Here is a 26021-nt window from a genome sequence, read left to right on the forward strand (position 1 = left end):
GTGAACCCCTGGGAACTGATATGCAAAGACCCATTGCAACTCATATGACTGATAGCCAATACTGATATTGATATATCCACTTTTTTCCCAACCTAATTTTACTGATCATCTTCTGTAGTGGAATTAACATATTACACATGCATGCTCTTATTGTGACGGCCCACCAGCAGATGGAGCCATGAATTACAATGTTTTTTAACGTATGTAATATTCATTCATTGTGCAAAATAAGAAAAAGCCTGTTTGCTGATTCTAGTTCATTTTAAAGCCAGTATCGGCCGATACCAATGACGTGCTGATATTATCATGCATCCCTAGTTGTATTATGTTGCTTTGCAGTTATTTTGAGTCTCCCTATGGTTGTTAATTGTCTTTCTGTAGTCCTTTATGTACCTTTGAGGTCATTTTATGTCTTTTTTTGGTCATCTCATACAGTTTTGTAGTCATTTTGTGTCTCTTTGTGGTTGTTTTGTGTCTTTTTGTAGTTCTTTTTATGTGATTTTGTGGATGTTGTTTTGTAGTTCCTTTGTGGTCTTCTTGTGTCAGTTTTTGGTCATTTTGTGTCTCTTTGTGGTTGTTTTTTGTCTTTTGTATTTGTTTGTGTGTCTTTGAGGTAATTTTGTGTCTTATTGAGTAATTTTATTTGTCTTTGTGGTTATTTTGTATCTTTTTGTAGTTGTGTGATTTTGTGGATGTTGTTTTGTAGTTCCTTTGCTTCTCTTTGTGGTCTTCTTGTGTCAGTTTTTGGTCATTTTGTCAATTTTCAATCAATCAATTCAATTTTATTTATAAAGCCCAATATCACAAATCTCAATTTGCCTCACAGGGCTTTACAGCATACGACATCCCTCTGTCCTTATGACCCTCGCAGCGGATAAGGAAAAACTCCCCAAAAAAACCCTTTCACAGGGAAAAAAAACGGTAGAAACCTCAGGAAGAGCAACTGAGGAGGGATCCCTCTTCCAGGACGGACAGACGTGCAATAGATGTCGTACAGAACAGATCAGCATAACAAATTAACAGTAATCCACATGACACAATAAGACACACAGAGAGAGAGAGAGAGAGAGAGAGAGAGAGAGAGAGAGAGAGAGAGATGCAGGTAATGACAGTAGCTTACAACAACATTGTTGAAAGTAATAATATTATAGTTATAGTTCTGGCTACTGTGGTACAATATGTTGAAAGTATGTATTAATATCTGGCAGTATACATGTGTGACAATAGTCATATGTGTATAATAACAGTAGAAGTATGACTAATGACTAATGATGGCAGCAGCAGCAGGAGGCATCTGGCAGGACCACGGCAGCAGCACAACCACACACGTCACGCTGTCCAGGCACCGTTGCGATATGAGTTAATCTGAGAGACAGTGGAGCACAAAGGCTCCGGAGAAGAAGCCGAGTTAGTGACATCCAGAATGGCTGAGTTAGGAAGATGCAGAAATAGAATACGAGAGAGAGAGGGAGAGAGAGAGAGAGAGAGAGAGAGAGAGAGAAAGAAGGAGAGAAGGTGCCCGGTGTATTATAGGGGGTCCTCCGGGAGACTAGGCCTAAGTCAGCCTAACTAGGGGCTGGTACAGGGCAAGCCTGAGCCAGCCCTAACTATAAGCTTTATCAAAGAGCAAAGTCTTAAGTCTAGTCTTAAATGTGGAGACGGTGTCTGCCTCCCGGACCGTAACAGGAAGATGATTCCACAGGAGAGGAGCCTGATAGCTGAAGGCTCTGGCTCCTGATCTACTTTTGGAGACTTTAGGGACCACGAGTAACCCTGCGTTCTCAGAGCGCAGTGTTCTGGTGGGATAATATGACACTATGAGCTCTCTAAGATATGATGGAGCTTGACCATTTAGAGCTTTATAAGTATAACAGTAGGATTTTAAATTCAATTCTGGATTTTACAGGGAGCCAGTGCAGAGAAGCTAAAACAGGAGAAATATGATCACATTTCTTAGTTCCTGTTAGTACACGTGCTACTGCATTCTGAATTAGCTGGAGAGTTTTTAAGGACTTACTAGAGCTACCTGATAATAGAGAGTTACAGTAATCCAGCCTAGAGGTAACAAAAGCGTGGACCAATTCTGCATCTTTTCAGGTCAGGATAGGCCTAATTTTCGCAATATTACGCAGATGAAAAAATGCAGTCCGTGAGGTTTGTTTTAAATGAGAATTAAAAGACAAATCTTGATCAAATATCACTCCGAGGTTTCTTACGGTAGTGGTAGAGGCCAGAGCAATGCCATCTAGAGAAACTATGTCAGGAGATAAAGAGTCTCTGAGTTGTTTGTGTTTGTGTCTCCTTGTGGTTGTTTTTTGTCTTTTTGTATTCGTTTGTGTCTCTTTAAGGTAATTTTGTGTTTCTTTGAGGTAATTTCATAGAATTTTTTTGTTCATTTTGTGTTGCTTTAGTGTCATTTTGTGGTTGTTTGTGTCTTTTTGTAATGTATGGGTCTCTTTGCAGTAACGTCGTCTTACACCACTTTGTAGACATTTTATGTGTTTTAGTGGTTGTTTTGCCCGTTTTTAGAGTTATTATGTGTCTCATTGTAGTTCCTTTGCATACCTTGGTGGTCTTTTTCTGTCAGTTTTTGGTCATTTTGTGTCTCCTTGTGGTTGTTTTTTGTCTTTTTGTATTCGTTTGTGTGTCTTTGAGGTAATTTTGTGTCTTACTGAGGTAATTTTATGGATTTTTTTGTTCATTATGTGTTGCTTTAGTGACATTTTGTATGTCTTTGTGGTTGTTTTCTTGTCTTTGGTAGTCATTTGAGTCTCTGAGGTGGACTTATTTTGCATCTCTTTGTGGTCTTTTTGTGTCAGTTTGTGGTCATTTTGTGTCTCCTTGTGGTTGTTTTGTGCCTTTGTGTATAGTCATTTTGGTGTCTGGGGTAATTTGGTGTCTCTCTTGGGTTATTTTATGTCTATTTTAGTCAACTTTTGTTTCCTTGTGGTTGTTTTGTGTCTCCTTGTAGTTGTTTGGTGCTTTTTTGTAGTTGTTTGGGTCTCTTTGAGGATATTTTGTGTGTCTTTGAGTTAATTTTATGTACTTCTTTGGTTGTTTTGTGTTGCTTTATAGTTATTTTGTGTTTTTGTGGTTGTTTTGTGTCTTTTGGTAGTCCTTTGTGTCTTACTGAGGTAATTTTCCTTGTGGTTGTTTTGTGCCTTCATGTCATTGTTTGGATCTCTTTGAGGTAATTTTGTGTCTCTTTGAAGTCATTTCATGGCTTTTGTTTCGATTGTTTTGTGTTGTTTTGCAGTTGTTGCAGGCCCTTTGTGTCTCTTGGTTGTCATTTTGAGTCTCTTCGTGATCAGTATTAATTTGAGTGACATGTTGCAGGTGAAGTCCAGGGGGCCCCTGACACCTTGGTGCTTCTAGGCCTGTGCCTTCAAAGCTGAAAGCTAGATATCCGTCCATGAGTGCCAATATGCGTGTGGTGATCGTCCTTTATGTTTAAATTGTTTGCATGAATGTAAAGAACCCTGAAATCTTCTTGAACTCCTCCCGATTATGTGCAGTATGAGATTTACCCACAAGGTTTTCACTGAAGGAAAATTCATTCTTCTAAAAATACAATCAGCTGACATTTGATGGTGTTAATGACCAGCAGCGGTTCACGAACCTCCACTGACCTTTATATTCCCCCTTTACATCCCTCCTTGTGTCTACTAAAGCGTGAACAGCCTCCTCTCTGCATTATAACCCTCAGGCTCAATCTCAATCTGCCCTTAGAATAAAGCGGCGCTGCTGATTGGACAGACGCCTCGTCTTTACTCCACGTCCGATGGTTTATCTGACGTCACGACGCTTCGCACGTCCTCTCCCTGCTCGTGACGCAGTCCGGCTCTTCCCTCCCTGTGGAGCCTCCCCTGGGCTGTTCCGGATGAGACGCCTCCCCCCCTCCGCCCCTCTGATCCTCTTATCAGCGAGTAAGCGGCCAAGATGGATGTTGTAAACCAGGTAAGGCTTTGGGGGGAGAAAATCATCTATTTCATTATTGTTTTGTTCGGTAGCTGCTGTTCATTTAATTTGCCTCATCGCCTTTTGTCGTGTGCTTAAATTAAATTGTTTTTTGCCACAGATGCGCCGAGCTGAAGGGTTTTTAATGCAGAGCTTTCGATTGACTTGGAGTCGGAATTATGATTTATGCATTTATCCTTCTAAAAGGATAAATAAATGTAGTGGTGCAAATGCACGACAGAGCGCGATGTAATTGGACATTTTTTCCAGCACTGATGCTGCAGTCGGTGTGATGGAGCGGCCCGCTGACTGTCCAAAAAATGTGTAGGATGTCCAGAGATTTCTGCAGCAATGACATTTCGCAAAGCAAGGGGAGGATGTAGCCTATTATCTCCGGGGATTCTGCTAATTGATTTAGGCTGCTCGCGTCTCAATTAGCCGGCTGTTACTAAGATAACAAACATGATTAATTTCTAAGGCCCCTCGGTTTGCTCAGATAGCCGCAGTAGGCCCCGACACCACAGAGGAGGACGGTCTCCTGCATCTCCATGTCCGCGGCCAGCTCCTCATTCCCAGAAAGCTGTGTTAGATTGTCTCAAAGCCAAGAAGGCTTTCCTTTGACATGACCGAAGAATAAGACAGTCTGTTTGGATGGATGTTTCACGACATGCGTCATCTGTTTCATACGGATGCAGCTGCTGGAGAGACAATGAGGGTGATAGAAGCCCCACAGAGGGAGAGAAACCATCACTGATGCTGCTGCTGTTGCTTTATTTCCAGTGCGGCCATTTATTGATGCACACAGGGACACACCGCCTTCTTTGCGGTGTCGCATTCACCTGCGCACAAATGCTTGTTTTGATGTCTCCTCCAGTGCGCAGATTTCGCGAGATTTGTGCACAAATTTATATCGGAAAAATTAAATGCTGCTGTGAAGTGTGCAGCGAGAGAGCTGAGGAAACAGTGGGTTAATCAGCTTTAATTAATTGTTATGCTGGCTGGAGCACACACACACACACACACACACACACACACACACACACACACACACACTCAGTCAATATTAAAGAGACTGTATTGTAGTTGTACATCACCTCTCAGGCCCACAAAGATGCCAGCTGTGAGTCATTTGCAGATATTTGCCATGTAACAAACACCTGCAGGTGCCAGCAGCAGACCACACTGGCCTGTGGGCTACACGAGACTGAGGTAATTAGGTCCATGTTTTTAATCAGCATCATTATGTCACCATTATCGTGCATCGTGATTTCACACAGTGAGAGCAGGAGTCAGAGGGAAAATTAAAAATAACAACTCTGCTAAGGGACTGTACTTTAGTTATCAGGGGGTGGTGCCTGCTCCACCAGGTGAGCTAGTGGGTGCTGCCATTTTTACTGCATAAATATTTTTCCTTGAGCCTCCCTGAGTGACTGTGAAAAAATGTATGACCCTCCCTTCACCACACAGTTTCAGGCGATGATAAATGGTGTGATTTTGGATTTTTTTTTTTAGAGAAAACATGCCTTTCAAACCCACTTGCGGGTTTCTGAGGGTATTTAAATACAAAATATGACAATTTAAAGTTAAATGTCTCACCCCTAAGCCTGATTAAAAAAACATAACTCCCTCTCCAGTGATTAAAACATCATTTGGGGCGACCCCCAGCTCACCTGGTGGAGTTTACGCCCCCAAATAGTTTGAGTGTTTGCAGCGGACTGGGATAGATTCTGACTTCCTGTGTATCTACAGCTGTCCTGTCAATAAAGGCAAAAAACGCCCCAAAAATAATCTTAAAAAGCAATATTTTAAGCACCTCCTGTTTTGCACCACCTCCTCCCCTCTCATAAATAACGAACAGCCCCTAATTGACGACTTGTTTTTCTTTTGGCAGTTGGTGGCCCAAGGGCAGTTCACGGTAATCAAACAACCGTTGGGATTTATCAAAGTTCTACAGTGGGTAAGTTCTGTGTTTTACATATTTTATTCCATGAATTTTCCATTCATTAAAAACAATCACATATTGTGATGGATAAACCACTTGGAGCTTGTATCGTTTGCAATAAATTATGTTGTCATGCTCCTGACTGACGGATGTGTGACCTTCTGTCAGGCAGAGGTCATGAAGCTGTGTGGGATTTAATGATGGATATGAATCTCCACTCTTAGAGAATAATACACCCTCTCTCGTGAGGGTTTCACATCAGATGTTTTTATTTCTCCAGAAACATTACAGCTCCACCTGATGTGTAATAATTACTCTTTTAACTGTATTCAAACAGTGAGCTTTAATGCTGAGGAGTCCCTTCTTGTAACTTGATAATGTGATACTGCCCCAGCAGGCCTGAGCAGGAGACACCAGCAGGATGTATTACGTCACTGCTGTAGTAACACGGTGTCAGTCCACCGAGGAATATACTGACAATTTGTCAAATCCTTCTCAGAGGATGTGACCTCTGCATACTGGAACAGTTCATTACCTCTGTTTCATGTGCTCAGTCTCCTCCACCAAAAGATGGAGCCAGAAACTAGTCATTCAGTAGTTTGTCTATGAAGAGAGCAGTTTAAGTAGATTTACTGAATTATGTAATCTACATCAGGGGCTATAAAATGTCTCTATCTTAAAGATTTTTTTTGTTTTTCTTGTTTATTTTTCATGGAATATCATTTAACAGGATCTATATAAGATATTTTACTCTGTCCATAATCAGACAGATAATGTAAAAAAAAAATGATTTTCACAGTTCCAGTTCCACTTAGGGTTAAGAGAATTTGGTGATTAATCAATCTACTGCAACTATTTTACTAACTGATTAAGGCTTCAGTTGGTAGCTTTAATAAAAAATAACTTTTTGGCATATTTGATAAAACTGGCACTAGTGTGCGTGAGAAAGATAGTCTGTGAAAAAAATCATGTTCCTCATCGTCGTAGCGCTTTTAACAGCATTTGCTAGAATGTACCATGGCTCAAAATCAACCAATCAGAGCCGAGGAGTATCAAACGCAGTTGTAAATCGTGTCAATCACTGCTCGTGAACTGCAGTAAAACTGTCAAACTAGACAGTGCTGATCAAATATGAATCAAGATTCTGTTACTGCAGTGGCTATTTAAACATATTTTAGTGTACTGTTTGGCTGTAAAATGAGATACTTGTGAACCAGCGGCCATTTTGGAAACTGTCGAGCTGAAACGAAGCACCAGCTGGGCTAAAAATGTTCTCATTTTTTAGCTAAACAGTACACTAAAATATGTTTATGAAAACATTTCAGGCAAGAAAAAGGCTATGCAGTAACAGAATCTTGTCATGTCCTTCGGCCTCCTTGTATTGCTTCTCATGGCATTACCGCATGTGAACAAAAACAACCAATCAGAGCTGAGGAGTCTCTAACACAGCTGTCAATCATGTCAATCACTGCTCGTGAACTGCGGCCAAATGTCAAGCTAGGCAGTACTGATCGAATATGAATCAAGATTCTGTTACTGCATTGCATATTTCTTGCCTCAAATGTTTTCAGAAACATGTTTTAGTGTACTGTTAACCTGTAAAATTGGCCGGTGCTTCATTTCAGCTTGACTGTTTCTAACATAGCAGCCAGGTCACAGATATCTCATACTACAGCTAAACAGTACACTAAAATATGTTTGAGAAATAGGCATTACAGTAACAGAATATTGATTCATATTTGATCAGCGCTGCCTAGTTCGACCGTCCAATCGCAGTTCACGAGCAGTGATTGACATGATTGACAGCTGCTTGAGAGCAGTGATGTCATGAGAAGCAGTATAGAGTCACGCCCCTTCTGGTAGAGCTCATGGGACCTTAGATCGGAAAAAATATGAATGGCAGTGAATGGGGAGAGCAATATTATCTTTTGTTCCCGTTTGAGTTGCGACATGAAATCTAAATATGTTGTTAATGAATTTAAAATATAAATTTTAAGGTCAAGAAAGTCATACTTTGTGGTAAAACTGTTGAGATATAAGCTTTTGAAAAAAACATAATTAGAAAGACTACACAGGAGGCGGTCGCGTATGTGACGTCATAGCTTTCGCTCGCTTCCAGCAGCGTGGAGTGACTGCAACCTGGCACAAAACACACAGACATCTTCAATCATAAATCGATTAATCATAAAACAGTGGAATTTCAGCGGGGAGGCCAAGCTGCAGGAAGGGAGCTTAAAATGTATGTTTTAAATTCATTAACAACATATTTAGATTTCATATCGCAACTCAAACGGCAACAAAAGATAATATTGCTCTCCCCATTCACTGCCATTCATATTTTTTCCGATCTAAGGTCCCATGAGCTCTACCGGAAGGGGCGTGACTTCGGCACTGTATCAGGAAGCCGAGGAACATGACCTTTCTATACAAATCATCTGTCTCATCCTCTGCTGTGTGGATATAGTGACAGTTTCAGCATATATGACAAAAAGTTTTTTTTTTAATAAAAGTTACCAACTGTAGCTTTAATTAGTTTTCTAACACTTCCAGGGTCCAGCTTTTCAAGTGTTAGTATTTACTGCTTCTCTTTTTCTTATACAATTATTAACTGGTTATCTTTTGGCTTTTGGTCTGTTAGTCGCACAAAACAACCAATAAGATGGCATCAGCTTGGGCATTCATCAACTACACAATAATGCATATCCATGGAAAATACTGGTTAGTTTCAGCCCTCCTTTCATGACGATCCGTCCAAGAGCAGACATTTTTAGAGGATTGGACATTCAGGATGTTGTCCTACAGTCAAAGATATCTTTCATAAAACAGAGCATGCTCATACTGACGAGGCTGCGGGGTTAACAGTGGTGCCTCTGTATTGCAATTTTTTTCTCGTGCTCTACAGCTGGGGCACCACAGTGGTGGGAATAGTGGTACTAATTACCCACACAGGCCCCACAGCAAAGTGAAAGCCTGTTAAATGTATCTTTTCTCATGTTATGATATAAACCCTGATGTGATGTAATGAACTGGTTCAGGCTGGTTGTGGTTTGTGGTTGTGGTTTCGGCACCCGGTTTGCATAATCAACAGAGTGAGCAAAATCGATTCTAGAGCTGCAACTACTTTGAAAATTCATCATTTTAGTCATTTTTGAAGGAAAAATGTCCAAAAATGTTTTGTTCTGGCTCATCAAATGTTCGAATCTAATGTTTTTTGTTGTTGTATATTGTCATAAACTGAATATCTTTGGGTTTTAGACTGATGCCCTAACAAAACGAGCTCTATGAGGAGGTCACCTTGGGCTTTTTTCACCATCATACTATCATTTTGAATCATTTGATTCAGTATATGCATGCAATGTAAATATGAATACATTTTGGCACAGTTGCAGACATCAGGAGGCGCAGGGGGACACGTCCACCTCAATATTTAGAACATGTATATTCCCCTCAATAAAAACATGAGGGTTGCAAAGGGCTTTTATTTTAAAGGAGTTTAAGACATTTTCACTGTTAACTGATGCAGAAAAGGCACAAATTGGCGCATAAAAATTCACCAGAATGCAGGGAACAACTATTTGACACTCAAAATTTCCTGAGGGAGGGCCCCAAACTCATTTCCTATGTTACCTCCTTTGTGTTGAAACAAAACCTATGCTCTTGGAATAGACGTAGATTTTAGGGGGGACACAGGGGACACATCCCCATTAGTATTCAAAACATGTACATACGCCTCACCGCAAAAACAAACAAGAGCATATTTCCACCATAAATTTATGCACAAAAGGCCCCAATTGTGCATAAAAATTCACAAGAATGCAGGAAAATAAGTGTTTGATGCTGAAATTCCCTGAAGGAGGACCCCCAATTTCCTGTGTGTCCTCCTAAGTGTTGGACTGAAACCTACACCCTTGGCATAGACGTAGATTTTAGGGTGGATATAGGGGACCCTCTCAGTATTTAGACACCACCACCAAAAAACGGTAGCAAGGGACTTTTATTTTGATGGAATTAAAGTCATTTCCACCATGAATTTATGCAGAAAATGCCCAAAGTGGTCCCTAAATTCACCAGAATGCAGGAAGTTTCTGTAGATTTCAGGGGGATGCAGCAAACACATCTCCAGCAATATGTAGAACATGTATGTTTGCCCCCCTCTCCCAGTGAAAACATGAAAGTAGCAGAGGACTTTTATTTTTAGCATTAAAGACATTTCCACCAGATTTCACCATAGTGCAGGAAATTGTTTGACACTCCCTCCCAACCCCGACTCCTTGTTTCATACGTGTCCCTCCCCCAGTGTTGTAATAAAACCTTCGTCCTTGAGCAGGGTCGATAGATGAGAAAGAATTTGAGATGGGGATGCCCTTCCTGCACACTGGTCCCATAATTATTAGCTGCATCCCTGATCCTCAGCATGTGAACGCACTCAACACGACCCAGATGGAAACGTGCGTGCCATAGCGGCTCCAACAGAGTCGCACACTGTAATGGGCTCTGCAGATATGCCAGAGAACAGTCAGAGAGCATGAGTGTACTGCATGACTCTGTAGTCCTTCCCTGGAGCTGTGTGAGTGTGCCAGCACCTCATCACTGCCTCCCTGGGTCACAGCGAGCCAAACAGCCAATCAGGAGGTGCGCTCAGGAGGCCAGGGCCCATGAATCATCTGTCAGAGAGGTCTGCGTGCCTCAGCGTCACACTAGAGGAGGGGCTGCTGGAGCTGCTGCTCTTTCTGGATTAATATGGGCATGCACAGCAGTGTTTTTTAGGAGGGGAGAGAGAAGCCTCCCCCTCTCTCTGTGGAAACGGGCAGTGATGACAAAGATGCTTCTGTGTGGTACAATCAAACCTTTTTTGGATTTTTGTTGTGGTCAGTATGTGCCTTTACAAGTCAGATCAGTTGACACCAGTCAAGACTGTGGGATTTGTGTAAAGATTTTGTCTAAAATTGAGGTTAAAAATTACATTTTTTTTGCACCAGTGTTTTCTCTTCATGTGTGAGATTTAAACAGCACTCAGTATGTGTGACTCATGAAGCTTTGCCCACCTCACCGCCCAACCCCGCCTCACCCACCCTCTCTCAGTCTCTCCCTGTCTCTGGGGAATAGTGCTGACAAAGCTGAGATTTGATGGATGTTGGAAGACATCGAGTTCCCAAATAAAGCTGATGTGTGGAGCTCAACCAAAACAGCCTCCTGCCTCCACCGCTACACTGCTATGCTGAATTTCATCTGCATACAAATTTCACTCTCTGACTCATAAAAAAAGGCTGTTTGTGAGAACATGAAGCCTGATTCGCTCTGCCGTCGTCCCTAATGTGTAAGAAAGGCTGTTGATTTTGTTGTAGCTCAGGGGCTTTTGCTGTTCAGACGCTCAGTGACTCTCTGAGGTTATTACTCCAGGGTCTCTAGTGAAGGCCCACACGGCTTGTGTTTATTTTTGCGCTTTTGTGCTTTTGGCTGAATGTCTGCATGTAAAGAGCTGCTAACCCTCCTGCAGGGATGGGCTTCAGTGACTTTGTTGCAAATAAACAAGTGTATCTTTTAATGATTTGGCATAAAATCATCAAATTTGGAAATATGTAAAGGTCCAGTGTGAAGGATATATTGGCAGAAATGGAATATAATCTAACAAGTATGTTTTCTTTGGGGTATAATCACCTGAAAATTAGAACTGTTTTGGTTTTCTTACCATAGAATGAGACGTTTATATCTACATAGTGAGTGGGATCTCATCCACATAGTCCAGCACTTTGCACCTCCATGTTTCTACAGTAGCCCAGAACGGACAAACCAAACATTGGCTGTAGATAGAGCTATTCACATTTTTTTGCATTTTTGCGTTTTTGTGTCGGCCCCCAGTGCGACAAGAGCATCAGAAAAACTTTTTTTTTTATTGTGAAACTGCTTTATTCAGCATTAATACTTTGAAGAGCAAGAGACCTCGGATAATTTAACTCGCAGTAAAAACCTCCTGAACGTCTGGATCTTAAATTATCAAAGAAAAACATTGAGCACACATCAGCAGGTGCTAGGCTAGGAAGCCATCTCTGGAATGCCAAACTGCATCGGAGAAACACTGATTTGTAACGTGAAACTGCTTAATTAAGTGTTTTTACCGGTTTAAATCACCCAGTCCGTTTGTTTTAGGGAGGAAGAGACCTCTGCTGATAATTTAGCTCGCAGTAAAACATAAAGCTGGGCACATGTTGGCAGGTGCTAGATTAGCTGCCTGTCTGCGATGTGCCAAACAGTGTTGGAGAAACACTGATTTGTAACATGAAACTGATTTATTTAGTGTTCTCCAGTTTTAATCACCTGGTCCGTTTGTTTTGGAGAGGAAGAGACCTCTGCGGATAACTCAACTCTTAGTAAAAAAAAAACAAAACCAAAAAAAACAGACCAGGTGGTTCAGCTGGTTGCAATCTGCAATCCTCACCACTAGATGCCACTAAATCCCTCTAAATCTTACACGCTGTTCCTTTAATGTCACCAGAATATTGACTAGACCAAGATAACTTGGCTGATATTAGGGTGATAAATCAGATATTAGTAGATCAAGTGGTACTGGTGAATATGTTGGAGAATAGCTAACAAGAAATTGCAGTGCATGAATACCAAAGGTATTATTTTTTATTCACTATTATGATTGAAACAGTGATTTATAAGACAGTAATTCTTTCAAAATCGAAAATCCATATCTAAATGTTATGAACTTATGTGAAAAATGATCAGTGTTAATGGATTTTTGTACCTTTCAGATATCAGTGTCACTATCTAGCTTCAAATATCCAGCATCAGTCAGGCTCTACAGTTGGTACTCTTATTGATCTGTGGATCAGTTTTCACAGAGAAAGACAGACAGACAGGCACTGTGAGAAAAGCAGCAGCAGACAGATCGTTTGAGTCTGGGTGTGTGTGAGATTGTGTATCTTCTCAGCACAGAAGAGCTGACAACCATCCAGCATACCAGGAGGCGTAGAAACCGACCAGCCTCCGCTGCCTCCTCACTGTGTGATGCTGCCAATAGTGTTACCATGGCACCTAACACTCAGTGTGCCACCATTTCTTTTCTCAGTCTGGCCGGCCCTGTTCTTCCTCCCCCATCACTCCTTCCACTCATCTATCACCATAAAAGTACAACTCTTAATTGTTGTTTGGTGCCTCCCGTTTAGATTCACTGTCCTGCTGCTGGTTTTCAGGGAAGTCTGTTGCTCCACCATCTTTGGAAAATATCTCAAGAACTATTGGATGGATTGATGTATAGTTTGGTACAGACATTTATGTCCCACTCAGGATGAATTGTGACAGATTTGGTGGTCCTTTAAAGGGACAATTCACCCTAAAATCAAAAATAAATGTTTTTTCCTCTTACCTGTAGTGCTATTCATCAGTCTAGATTGTTTTGGTGTGAGTTGCAGATTGTTTACGATATCAACCATAGAGATGTCTGCCTTCTCTCCAGTCAAATAAACAAGATGTCACTCGGCTTGTGGTGCTCAAAGCGCCCAAAAGAAACATTTGAAAAACTCAACAGCAATGTCCATTTCCTGAAGTCATGACAAGGTTACTCAAGATAATCCACAGACCTTGTTGCGAGCAGTTTCATGTAGGAACTATTTTCTTTCTAGCAAACTACACCTGCTAACTGTATCATCACACACAAGGAAGGGTGCATCTACTCATGGATGAGAAATGTAAACGCTATGTTGTGTTCACACTAAACGCAATGCAAATTTTCACATCACGTTACTCACGTTATCACACTGAATAACGCTTCATATGCATGCTGTCCTCAGCATCATACATCTCTGGAGCATCTCAATGCTGATTGGCTTTCCCAACGCAAATTGGTAGCTGAAGTTCAGATTTTTCAACTCGGGTGTGTATATGCACTGAATATGTGCATGTGGAAAGATAGTAGATATCTGTGTTAATGTAACATGATGATGTCTACATGTTGGTTTTTTTCTAGGGTTGGGCCTAATACTCAGGTGAAATAGGTATCCTGTACAGGTAGTGTAGTTTTTACGAGTACAAATAAAATTTGGCAATATCCACACTTGTGATGAGGGAAAATTCATATTTAGATAGCTGTGTTCAGTTGCTCTTGTGCTAAAAAACAATCTGAAGCTCAATGCTGAGATTGTTCTGTAAACTGTTTTCTAATAAATAATAATTAAAGAAACTTCTGATCAAATCATATTGAGTTCAGGTTTAAATTAACTTCCAGTTAGTATCCCGCCATTTCCAATTTAAACCACACCCATTTGCAGTTTAGGGTGCTTTCACACCTGCCCTGTTTGGTTTGGTTCAATCAAACTCAAGTTCATTTGCCCCTGAAGTGCGGTTCGTTTGGGCAGGTGTGAACACAGCAATCGTTATCAGGTGCGCACCAAAACAACCGGACCAAGACCTTCTTGAAGAGGTGGTCTCAGTCCGGTTACAAATGAACTCTGGTGCGGTTCGTTTGTGGTGAGAACGTGTTCTGACCTGGATCCGAACCAACTGCAGTCACATGACACATTGTTTGGGTTAAACATGAGCATGTTACAGTCCTGGAGGATTATTAATGTGCACCTCCTCCTGTACTGCCTTAATATGCACATTCAGCACATCCAATGCATCAAAACATTGTTTTCTAGTTGGAGCCGCGCCTCATTTTCAAACTGTATGGTTTGACTAAAATGAACAATGACAGCAATATAGTCCACGATGAGCAGCGCTAAAATCAACCTGCGTAGTTGTCCCTCCATTGTGACATTAGAAAGTGTCACGTTTATGTTGCAAGTGTACTCTTCTTCAACAGAGCAGCTTTATCGTGCAAAGAATTTTATCTGGTCCTCTTGTAAATGCTGCTGTGAGAACACGAACCAACTCTGGGCAATTATGCAACTTTAAAACAACACTAGTCCCTGATTCAGACCAAAGAAATACAACTCTAGGTCTGAAAGCACCATCTGAAAGAAAAAAAAATACAAGAATGTGTGCACAACTGATACATTTACATTAATCAGTGTGTAAATATGCTGCTCCACCTATTGATTCCTCATGTCAGTGTGATCCAGATCTGTTGACTCATAACACTGTATCACTGCAGGATGATTCAGTCGAAGCAGCAGTGTGGCTCGTTGCTGACATTATCTCTAAAATAGAGAATCCAGCCTTTGTTAGTGTTTTAACTTCCCACAAAATGTCTCTGAAGAAGAAGAAGACAGCTGGGACATAAAGTGTTGTTGGTCTCCATATTGATCCCTCTCATTAAATCTTAACCTCTCACCATCTCAGAGGGATAATGAAAGAATGATATGGACACTGGGAGCTGTAAAACCTCTGAACAGTCCTAAAAGTAAAAACAGCCTCAGCAGTGCCATAAGGGTTTTTATTAAACAGCAAAAGATGGACGACATGATGTGTATTTTAGGATTCAGTGTACCACTATGCGCACAGTGTTAAGAATTGCGCCGACACTGCAGTTGTGTTCCCTGCACATGCTGAAGGTATTGATTAATTGCACAGCTGCTGCAGCATTACATCCTATTACACAGCGTGGGCTTTAAAGAGAACATAAAACGTAGCTCACATTTTGTTTTTAAACAGACGTGACATCAAGAATAAAACGTGAACTGACACCAGAATTAGTCAGCATCCACGGTGCATTCAGAGCAGCATTTTCTGGTTCAGGTGTGCCAGCACAAAAACGCAATAAAGCTCAAATATTGATGAAGATTTGCAGGATGAGTGTCCTCAGTTCTGAGTAACATTGTAATAATAATGTGGAAACTCTCCACTCCAGATGGCAGTTTTTGCTCTTGCTCGAAATTGATAATAAACTGTGTTGTTTATTAGCAGGCTCCGCTCCCCCTCCCGCACACACTGCCACTTTCAGCACATCCACAGTCATTTGCATTGGTTATTAAAACCTGTTAATTAGCCTTCTACCAGGGAGGGAATGTGTTTGAGGTGTTGGGAGAGGAGGACACTAGAAAATAAAATAAACCCTGCAGGAACAGAGGAGGACGTGATCACAATGAGGCAGCCGGTGTGTGAATCCAACAAACAAGACTCCGACTCACAGTAGCTGAAAGATTACTGTAAATAGTTTAGTGTGTTGAAGCCTGCAGCAGGTAGACAGCACTACAAGACGTGCCTGTGTGTGTGTGTGTGTGTGTGTGTGTGTGTGTGTGTGTGTGTGCTACCAGCTCACGTGTCCGGGTGTGGCTTTGTGTGTGTTGTGACTGGCTTTACAGTAGCTTGTAGTTGAGTATTTGGTGACAGATGGTGGAGCACCACAGTCAGATTAATAGCTGGATTTTCTATCCAATCGGATCTGGCCCGCAGCGTAGGGAGGGTGTGGTAAAAATAGTCTTAGTCGTCTAATCTGCTGTGTGTGTGTGTGTGTGTGTGTGTGTGTGTGTTTATCTCCATGCATGCCTGTTTGTGCCGTGGTTTACGTGACAGCTAGTAGGAGCTGAAGAACAAGACTCTGTGTGCACCTGAAGTAACAGGCGACCTGACAAAAGCACAATCACTGTTGTACCACAACAGATACATAGAAATACTATAAAACATCTACAGAAAACCAATTGTAATGGTAACCATGGCAACAGGCGCAGCCCTCGCCGTGTAACCCGGTGATAACGCTGCATTGATTTGCACTCTGTGTGCATTTCTCAGCAACTTGCTGCGATTGGTGGAGGATCAATCTGCTTCAGACATTGCAGGTGGTGAAAGCAGCAGCAGTCTGCAGCTCCCAGTGTAAATGAGCTCTCACCTGTTTTGTCACCGGAGCTCCTTTCTTGTGTTATTGCATTGTCAGTGTGATGTCAGAGGTCACCAGATGACTTCAGATTTCTCACCACGTCTGAAAAAACTGCCCCTTCTAAGACATTTTCTAGTCAACCAACAGTCCTCATTTAGGGCCATTAGTCGACTAGTCACTCGCATGTTTACGATATTAATTTAATTATTAAATGATATATTTTGGGCGGGGCAACACAATGGTTTGAGTTGAAGGTGTGAGAAAGAATAGTATCAGTAACATTGTTAACACTGTGCTACATTACAGAGAAATACAAAACCGTACTAATGAACCTTCATTAATATAGGCCTGTATTTTATCTACAAGTGCACGTCACACACTGAGCAAGCCGCCTGTTAATGACACTGTGGGCTAATGGGCATGTAGCTACTTCCATGTTTCAGATGATACGTCATGTTTGTAGTCGACCAATGAAGATGAGTTTACATATCACCTTGGGTTCGTCCTTCACCTTCTCAAAATGATCCCACATTTTGGATTTCCTGCCCGACATGTTATTAACTAGCCTGTGGAATAACCACAGGTACCAGCCCTTGAAATTAACCTGACTCCTGTCTGACTGCTGAGCGTGGACACTTCCTGTGTCTGTCCTTTCAAATTAAATTCCCACATGGTCCAGTCATCTAGGTTTTTTTGAAATCTTGCTGACTAATGACCTTTCTGGTTGACGCTTGGTCGGTTATCAGGGGGCAGTCCTAGTGAAAAGTCCATATACCACTCACATTAGTCCTCTCTTTGGCCTGCGTGGCATGTTTGGAGGGACAGAAAGTCACAGGCATGAAGGGTGGAGTAATAGAGTGCCGAAGTCACGCCCCTTCTGGTAGAGCTCATGGGACCTTAGATCAAAAAAAATATGAATGGCAGTGAATGAGGAGAGAAATATTATCTTTTGTTCCCGTTTGAGTTGTAACATGAAATCTAAATATGTTGCTAATGAATTTAAAACCTAAATTTTAAGATCAAGAAAGTCATACTTTGTGGTAAAACTGTTGAGATATAAGCTTTTGAAAAAAACGTAATTAGAAAGACTACACAGGAGGCGGTCGCGTATGTGACATCATAGTCTTCACTCGCTTCCAGCAGCTTGGAGTGACTGCAGCCTGGCACAAAACACACAGACATCTTCAATCATAAATTGATTAATCATAAAACAGTGGAATTTCAGTGGGGAGGCCAAGCTGCTGGAAGCGAGCGAAAACTATGACATCACATGCGCGACCTCCTCCTATGTACTCGTGAGTCTTTCTAATTAAAAAGCTTATATCTCAACAGTTTTACCACAAAGTATGACTTTCTTGACCTTAAAATTTATGTTTTAAATACATTAACAACATATTTAGATTTCACATCGCAACTCAAACAGGAACAAAAGATAATATTGCTCTCCCCATTCACTGCCATTCAAATTTTTTCCGATCTAAGGTCCCATGAGCTCTACCGGAAGGGGCGTGACTTCGGCACTCTATGTAATCTTAGGGGGGCAGTGGTCTGATGCAGGTGGTGGTGAAGACTTGTCATTTAACAATGTCTTTTTTCCTTTCTCTTTTCTCCCACAGATCTTTGCGATCTTCGCCTTCTCGACATGTGGCAGTTACTCTGGCATGTTCAAGATGAGCGTGGAGTGTAAAAACCGGTCGGAGAGTGATCTAGGCATAGAAGTAGAATTTGAATATCCGTTCAGGTATGTGTCACTCACAAGTTATTGTGAACACTGTGACAGAAATAAGTGGTAAAAATCAACTGTAGACCCTTATGAATTGTAACAGATTAAAGGTCCAGTATGAAAGATTTAGTTGGATATATTGGCTGAAATGTAATCCAAAAAAAGTATGTTTTCTCCAGTGTATAATCACCTGTGTTTTCATTACCGTAGAATGAGCCATTTATATCTTCATAGGGTTCTCATCTATGGAGATCGTTGCATGTTGCACCGACATGTTTTTACAGTAGCACAAAACAGACAAACCAAACACTGGCTGTAGATTGAGCCATTCCTGTTAAAGGAATAGCTATGATTAGCTTAGCTTAGCGTAAAGGCTGGAAACAGTGGGAAACAGCTAACCTGACTTTGCTCAATTGTAATAACAAGCAAATGAATAAATTAGAAGGTCTTAGAAGTAAAAATGACAAGGTTATGCTGCTGGCTGTAGCTTCATATCTAATTAACAGACATGAGGAAGGTATCAATTTTTTCATCAAATTCTTGACAAGACAGCGAATAAGTGTGTTTCCCAAAATTTCGAACTACTCCTTTAAAATGCATTATTCAGCATTATTTTGTTATGGATTGCTTTAATCGTTTTTACACAAACGTATATTATCAATGTAAACTGAAAAAAAAAAATCTCAGACAGCGATCAGTGACGTCACAAAGTTTATTTTCTCAGCTCTTCTTGCACTCTCTCACTTCTCTCTCCGTCTCTGTTGCTGCGCTCAGGCTCCATCAGGTTTACTTTGATGCTCCCACCTGTAAGGGAGGGAATCCCGAGCGTCTATTCCTGGTCGGGGACTACTCCTCTTCAGCTGAGTTCTTTGTCACCATCGGTGTCTTCTCCTTCCTCTACTCTATGGCAGCCCTCTCTGTATACTGTTTCATACTGGAGAAGTACCGTGAAAACTGCAAGGGACCCCAGATTGTGAGTTTGTTTACACCGTATACATGTGATACAAGAACTGGTGTTACAGTTATATCTAGTTGTTGCTGTTGATCATAAAAGTGATTGTGTCATCTTGCTGATCTGCAGGACTTTGTTGTGACGGCGGTATTTGCCTTTATGTGGCTGGTGTCCTCATGTGCTTGGGCTAAAGGCCTGTCAGATGTGAAAACAGCCACCGATCCAGAGAGGGTCATCACTCTCATCTCGGCCTGTGACGAACCAGATAATCGTTGCCGTGAAGTCTACGACCCCAAGGTCTCCGGCCTCAACACCTCTGTGGTACGTCCTTCATGCTTCACGCTCATTGAAACTATATGAAGAGTTGATGTGGGAACAGAAACAGTAATGAATGCGTGTCTCCGAACATTTCTTTGCTCCACAGGCTTTTGGCTTCTGCAACCTGATCCTGTGGATAGGAAACCTGTGGTTTGTGTTCAAGGAGACCGGCTGGTTGGCCGCCTTCTCTGGCACATACGTCCCGTCACAGGAAAAGCAGCCCGCCCCCGATTCCTTCGCCCAGGGAGGCTACGCTCAGCAGGATCCCTACGCCGGCTCCCAGGGAGGATACCAGCCCGAGTACGGCCAGCAGGGAGGCTACAGTGAGGAGGGAGGATACAGCCAGGGCTATGAGCAGCAGCCCACCTCCTACTCTAATCAAATGTGAGCCCGTTCAGCCAAACTACAGCTGCAGGATGGTGAGTGTGAAACATTTAGCACATATGGCCTGGTTACAAGTATAGACTGTAAAGAGTGATAGATGTTTTGAAGCCTCAAGTTTGGCTTTTTTGGAGCCAGCTACCACCATACTTACTAAGCCAGCTAGCTGCAAGCTTAGTTAGCACACCTGCTTTTACAGTCTTTGGTTAAACGTGATAATGCTGATGCTAATTTCCTTAGCGAAAACATCCATTGCACCTCCAATGCAATGTTTCACTTTGGACACTGTCATGAGCCAGTTTGGTTGACATCGCTCAACCTTAATGGAAGTTGTGCTAAACTTGCAAAGCACATAGCATATAGAATAGCCCCTTTAACACTGAGGTCTCGTCCAGCTATATGCACGGGAACTGCCCATTGGTTCGACAGCCCATTGGTTCAACCATATTAAACTCATTGTTCCGAAGTCCGTTCCGAAATCATCATGATGCCCTGTGGTTAAGGTCTGGTTAGGTTTAGGCACAAAAACCACTTGGTTAGGGTCAGGAAAAGATCATGGTGTGGGTTAAAATGAAAAAGAAAGTGGCAAACACATAAGCTGTGAGCGTGCTCCGCCTCAAGCCGGTCGCGGCGCACCATACGCCCGCCGCGAGCCATTCAGCACCACGGACAGTCAGACTAATGGGACGTCAAACCAATGACATGGACCCATATGCACTCACCTCCTTTATTTGCTCTTTCAGTTCCTCTGCTCTCCAACTGTAACAGTCGTACAGCTGTGAGTGAAAGAGCTTTTTGGTGAAGTGCTCTGAGGCCCAGCGCTCTGCCTGATCAGCTAAATCTGCACTCAGTCCTCAAAGATTGTGAAATGTCCAGACAGAGCCATCAGCTAGATCTTGACCTCTTACCTGGTGTTTCAGTGTTATTTTAACGGCCATGAAAACCTTTTTACCGATGGGATGCTACATGAACGCAAACATTTCTGCCAAAGTTTTCTCTCTGCTCTCCTCACTGGTACATGTAGCAGTGTATGTAACATTAACACAGGCATTAGTGTGCCTGGAGCAGATGACCATATAAAGAAATTCATCGAGAGCTGACATCTGGTCTCTAAAGTAGAAAAAATGTTGGAAACAGTAGGTTATTTGAAACTTTGGCCACATTTATTACAAACATCTGACATCATACATATGACAGAAATGAGAAAATGTTTAATATTTACAAAAAAAACCCACAAAGGATGTAATTTTGAGCTTAAGCTTTGGTAGCTGCTTATTTAGTGGTGGATATCTAATTTTCTTGGGAAATAAATAAGATTTGAAACCAGTTTTTAGGGGCTTTAAATGTAAGTTTGTGTCCTTTCTTTAATAACCACTGTGGGTTTTCCTTTAAGTCAGAGTTAAGGTTTCCTTGAGATGAAATTGGTTGCACAAAACACCCTTAAGTCTTGTTCTTAAGGTTTATTTAAAATGTTTACTTAAGAATTTAAGTTTTTCTCATTATCTTGATCTTGCCCTAAGGAACTGCTTGTACTTTAGATTAAAGTTTGCTTAACTGTTGGACCTTAGTAACCAAAGTGAGGACAAAAACATGACACTGACTCCATCTTAACTGCAACATGGCTGAATTTATAGAGATAAATTGGAAAAAAAAAAATAAGATATCTCTATATATATAAAATATATATTTTATATATATAATATAAAATATCTCTGCGACCAGGAGAACCCGATGAACACGCTTAATGATGAGGACATGATTTTGTGCTATAAATTTTGCCCAGAAGTCAATTTATGATTGTGACTGTCTGGAGTTGGATCACTCAACTTTCTCTGGATCTTTCCAATCAGTTATTGGCGAGGCATGTCATACTGATGGAACAAAAATTAAGGTGTTTTGTGCAACAAGCCCCAGTCCCTTGTATACATACACTATGCCGCTGTCATTTTCAGGCATGGCTGTGGTTACTTAACCTTTACTGAATATCATCACGGAGGAGGAGCCACCTGCAACTGCAAAGGGCGTTTGAAAAATGATGAGATCAGCTTTGAACATCCCATATTTGTTGGGTTGTAGCTTTGTTTGTATATTCAACACGTGAGGCATTTGCCGTGTGTTTAATATTTTCCTTCCCTCTGTCTCCCTCCCTTCTCTACCTTCTCTCCTTCTACCCAGGGTGACCTTGTGATTTCGGAGTGTGGCTCTCGACCACCACCTGCATTTCCACACTCCTCTGTTTGTCTGTTTGTGTATCTGTGAGTTGACAGGCGGAGGGAGGGAGGCATGGAGGGCAGAAACTGGTGGGGCCTGGGGAGGGGAGACACCACTGGGTGGGTCGGGGGGGAGTAATGGGTCCTTTTCTGTAACATGATGTTTATTCTCGTGATGTATTTAACTGTAGAAGACAACAGAGGATTGTCTGTTTGGTTATACGAGAAAAACTTGAATACAAATACCAAAACATTCGTTGACGAACATTTAAGAGAAATCTTGTAACGGAAAAGACTTACGTTTATGGGGGAAAAAAATTGTAGTAATATTAACTTGGGAGAATGTATTTGTCTGTGCTGTGTAAATATCAACATGTTGATATATATGATTATATGTACACAGTTGAATAATTGTGCACTCCATATAAGTTGTTATACAACAAATGTTGAGCACAGAGTTATTCAATTGCATTTACTTTGGTTCTGTTTAGGAGCTCACATAGTTTAGCCTTTGCCCCTCAAATCCCCTTAAACAATCATGATGTTTTCATTTATTCATCTCAGAATCTATGAACATCTTTTTCTATGTTTTTTTTTTCATTTGATCAGCATCATTGGAATGAAATGTGGTGAAGGGTGCTGAGAATACAGCAAAAAGAACAACAGATTATTAATAAAAGAAGTGAGCAGAGTGATTAATAGTAATAACAGTGAATAGATGATAGCAGTAGGTCGTTTTATTTATGTTTTTATATATATTTTTCCATCAAATATCACTGTCAAGCGAGGATGAACTCTTGTGATACACAGAACATTTTAAATCCTCACATATAAGATCAAAAGTTGCATTAGGGTTAAGTAAAAAAAAAAAACTTAGTGAGCATGGTAGCATCTCATATTTGCTGTGCCGTCTCAGAAACTGCTATAGTGTGCTATCAGTATGAAAATCGTGAACAATCGGGGGGGGCAGTGAACAACAGACTTAGCGACGTGTGTGTGTTTGTTTATTCGTTTGGATTTATGTGATGGCATCGAACTAATTTTGTGAATGAACCCTCGTCCTGTTTTGATCGCCTGTTACGTGGTCCGGAAAGTTGTAAGACAGAGTCATATAGTTTTTTAACCAGTGTTTCTATCACGCTGTAATCAGTGACGTACGCGTTAACATGAGAACAAAGTATATTAACGACCTTGGTTATGCCATAGTGAACACATATTGTTATGAGGCAGTCTGAACAATACGTCTCCATATATACTTCTCCTGCATCCTCAATCCTTCTTTGTCTCTTCTCTCTCTCTGAAGGCGAACTTAACTGCATGCATCCTTATATCCTAAAGCATCCCTGAACATATTTGAGAGACTTAAAGCTGCAGGAAAGTTAGACTACACAGTAATACCGTGGTATGTTTGTTCCATCGTAGTGGTTACTGCACAGCACATACAGCAGCTCTACTATATTCTACTCAAAGCACAAAGTACGTGCTGCAATAATTACTTCTCTTCAGATATAAATGCCTGTCCTACTGCCAATCCTGTTTGGATATACAAGATCGTGTTTGCCAAATGGTAAGAGATGTGTCTTGATTGGTAGTTTTGCTTCCACAGTCCTCATCAGGATGAATTGTCGTCCATCTCTAGTATATATCGATCCATCGCGCAGCCTTGGATTCACTCTTTTTGTTTTTTTAAATCAGGTTTTATTTTGATTCAGGCGGTGTAGAAGCACCTGGCTTTCTCTCTTCCTCTAGTCCCCCCACCTCTGTTTATTTTTCTCTCTCTCTGTCTTTCTCTCTCTTTCACTGTAGCTCTTATAAATATGCTGAAATGAAATATATACTCTGTTGTTAGTGGTGAATGATGTCTTGTGATACTCTCTCTACGCCTTTGGATAGTGCTGTGTTTATTGTGTATGATGTATTCATATTAGTATTTACGATAATGATAAGTCAGAGAACAAAAAAAAATTATCCAAGACTCTCCAGAATTCTACTGTATTCTTATTATATGGGATTCATGTGAAACAAAATGAAATAAAATTGAAATTATTCTGTTGAAGGTTAAAATGTGTACTTCTGTTCACAGGCTGCTCGTCTGTTCATTTACTTGGTTAATTGTTTGGATTTATTAAAGGAATAGTTGATCCACAAAATGACCTTTTATAAATCAGTTAGTCATGTTGTGTTGCCTAGTGACAGTAACATTAAGTTTGGCATTGAAAATAAAATTTGGCACTAAAAAATAAAACACAGGCATTAAAAATGACTTTTATTTTATTTTGTAATGTTTAGTTTTCTGATGTGTTTGAAAAAAAGTCTGAAAAAAAAAGATGTCGTTGAAAAAATAAATAAATAAAATAAATATTAGATAAATAAAATAGATAAATACTACTACTACTACTACTAAAATAAAATTAAAAAAATTAATGAATTAATTAAAAAAAAACATGACATTGTGACGTGAGTGACACTTAAAAAAACACAAAAATTTAAAACATATCAAAATAAAAAAAAAGGTATTTTAATGCCTGTTTTGTTTTTCAATGCCAATTTTTATTTTAGATGCCAAAACTTACTGTCACTGTTCGAGCTCCACAAGCACCCACAGTGAAGAGTGTCTGCAAAAACCCACTGCCACAACTATACAGCAGCAATACAACTAATACAACAGTGCAACCATAAGACTCAGGCCTCAAGTGTGACAAAGTGCATGTGCTTGTAACCAGTGTTAGGGTGAGTGTCATGGTGGCAGTGAGATGTTTAACCGAAGGGAAAGTACCAAGTAGAGGGTTTGCATGGTTCGGATATTTCTGAGGTATCTCTATAACTGGCCTATATTTCTCATACAGCAGGCATTTAACACCATTTCAGGCAGGCTGTGGGCCAGTGTGCAGGTTAGTTTGACCCAGTATGTGGTTTTGATGAGGACTCTACATGGCACTCCCTGGTGGCCGGGGAGTGCATCAACTAAAGAGGTTCTCATATAGTATATTTCACAATTTTAAAGACTTTTCCATGTAAATAATGTCATTATGAACACAATTTAGGACAAAGACAGAGCACATTACTGTTTCAAAATGCACTGTAGACACAGCAGTGGTCCTAAACTGATTATAAGTTCATGAATTAGTTAATTTGAATTGATTGTTGCCTCTTTGCAGTTAATGGACACTTAGAGTGTAAAATACAGTTCAAGTAGTGTAACGGCTTTCAAAGAGGAGATCATGTTTCCACAGAGACCTCAAATCAATACAGTAAACATTTATTAATTCAAGACGCCTGTATGTTAAAGTGTAATGTCGCACACACACACACACACACACACACACACACACACACACACACACACACACACACACACACACACACAGAGCCCTGTGTTATTATTGTGCAGGTCTTATCAGTTGGCCTCCATCTGTAGTTGCCAAAACAAATATTACTGTTTCAAATTAAGTTTCCTGTTGAACTTCTCTCTGTTTTAATCACCAGCTGTGTGTCATACTAAATCATAACCACAACTGGCCTGTAAATCTTCACAGTTACAGAAATGATTCAGCAATTAGGGTGTGATGCCTTCACTTATCATTGTAAATACCAGAGCTCTGAGCTAAACGAATAGAAAAAGTTGGAGGTCTCATCTTATGAACAATGGTGGACAAAATACAGCTGTGAAAGTATTAAGTCGTCACTATGAAAATACTCCACTGCATGTAAAGATCCCACATTAGCTCTTTGAAACTTTACTTTACTTTACTTTACTTTACTTTAACTCGGGGACAAGA

The 26021-nt window shown here is 40.8% G+C and overlaps 1 protein-coding gene across 1 annotated transcript; it reads left to right on the forward strand.

Moving 5' to 3' along the window:
• The first annotated feature begins 3872 nt into the window (after positions 1-3872).
• Positions 3873-24298, forward strand: sypb (synaptophysin b). The gene is made up of 7 exons (XM_049582019.1): positions 3873-3957; positions 5849-5914; positions 18275-18399; positions 19156-19354; positions 19463-19654; positions 19758-20070; positions 22208-24298. Exons 1-6 carry the CDS (start codon positions 3940-3942, stop codon positions 20037-20039), a joined length of 882 nt encoding a protein of 293 aa, XP_049437976.1. The 5' UTR covers positions 3873-3939; the 3' UTR covers positions 20040-20070; positions 22208-24298.
• Positions 24299-26021: the final 1723 nt, after the last annotated feature.

The sequence above is a fragment of the Epinephelus fuscoguttatus genome, linkage group LG7, assembly GCF_011397635.1.
Source record: "Epinephelus fuscoguttatus linkage group LG7, E.fuscoguttatus.final_Chr_v1".
Lineage (NCBI taxonomy): Eukaryota > Metazoa > Chordata > Actinopteri > Perciformes > Serranidae > Epinephelus > Epinephelus fuscoguttatus.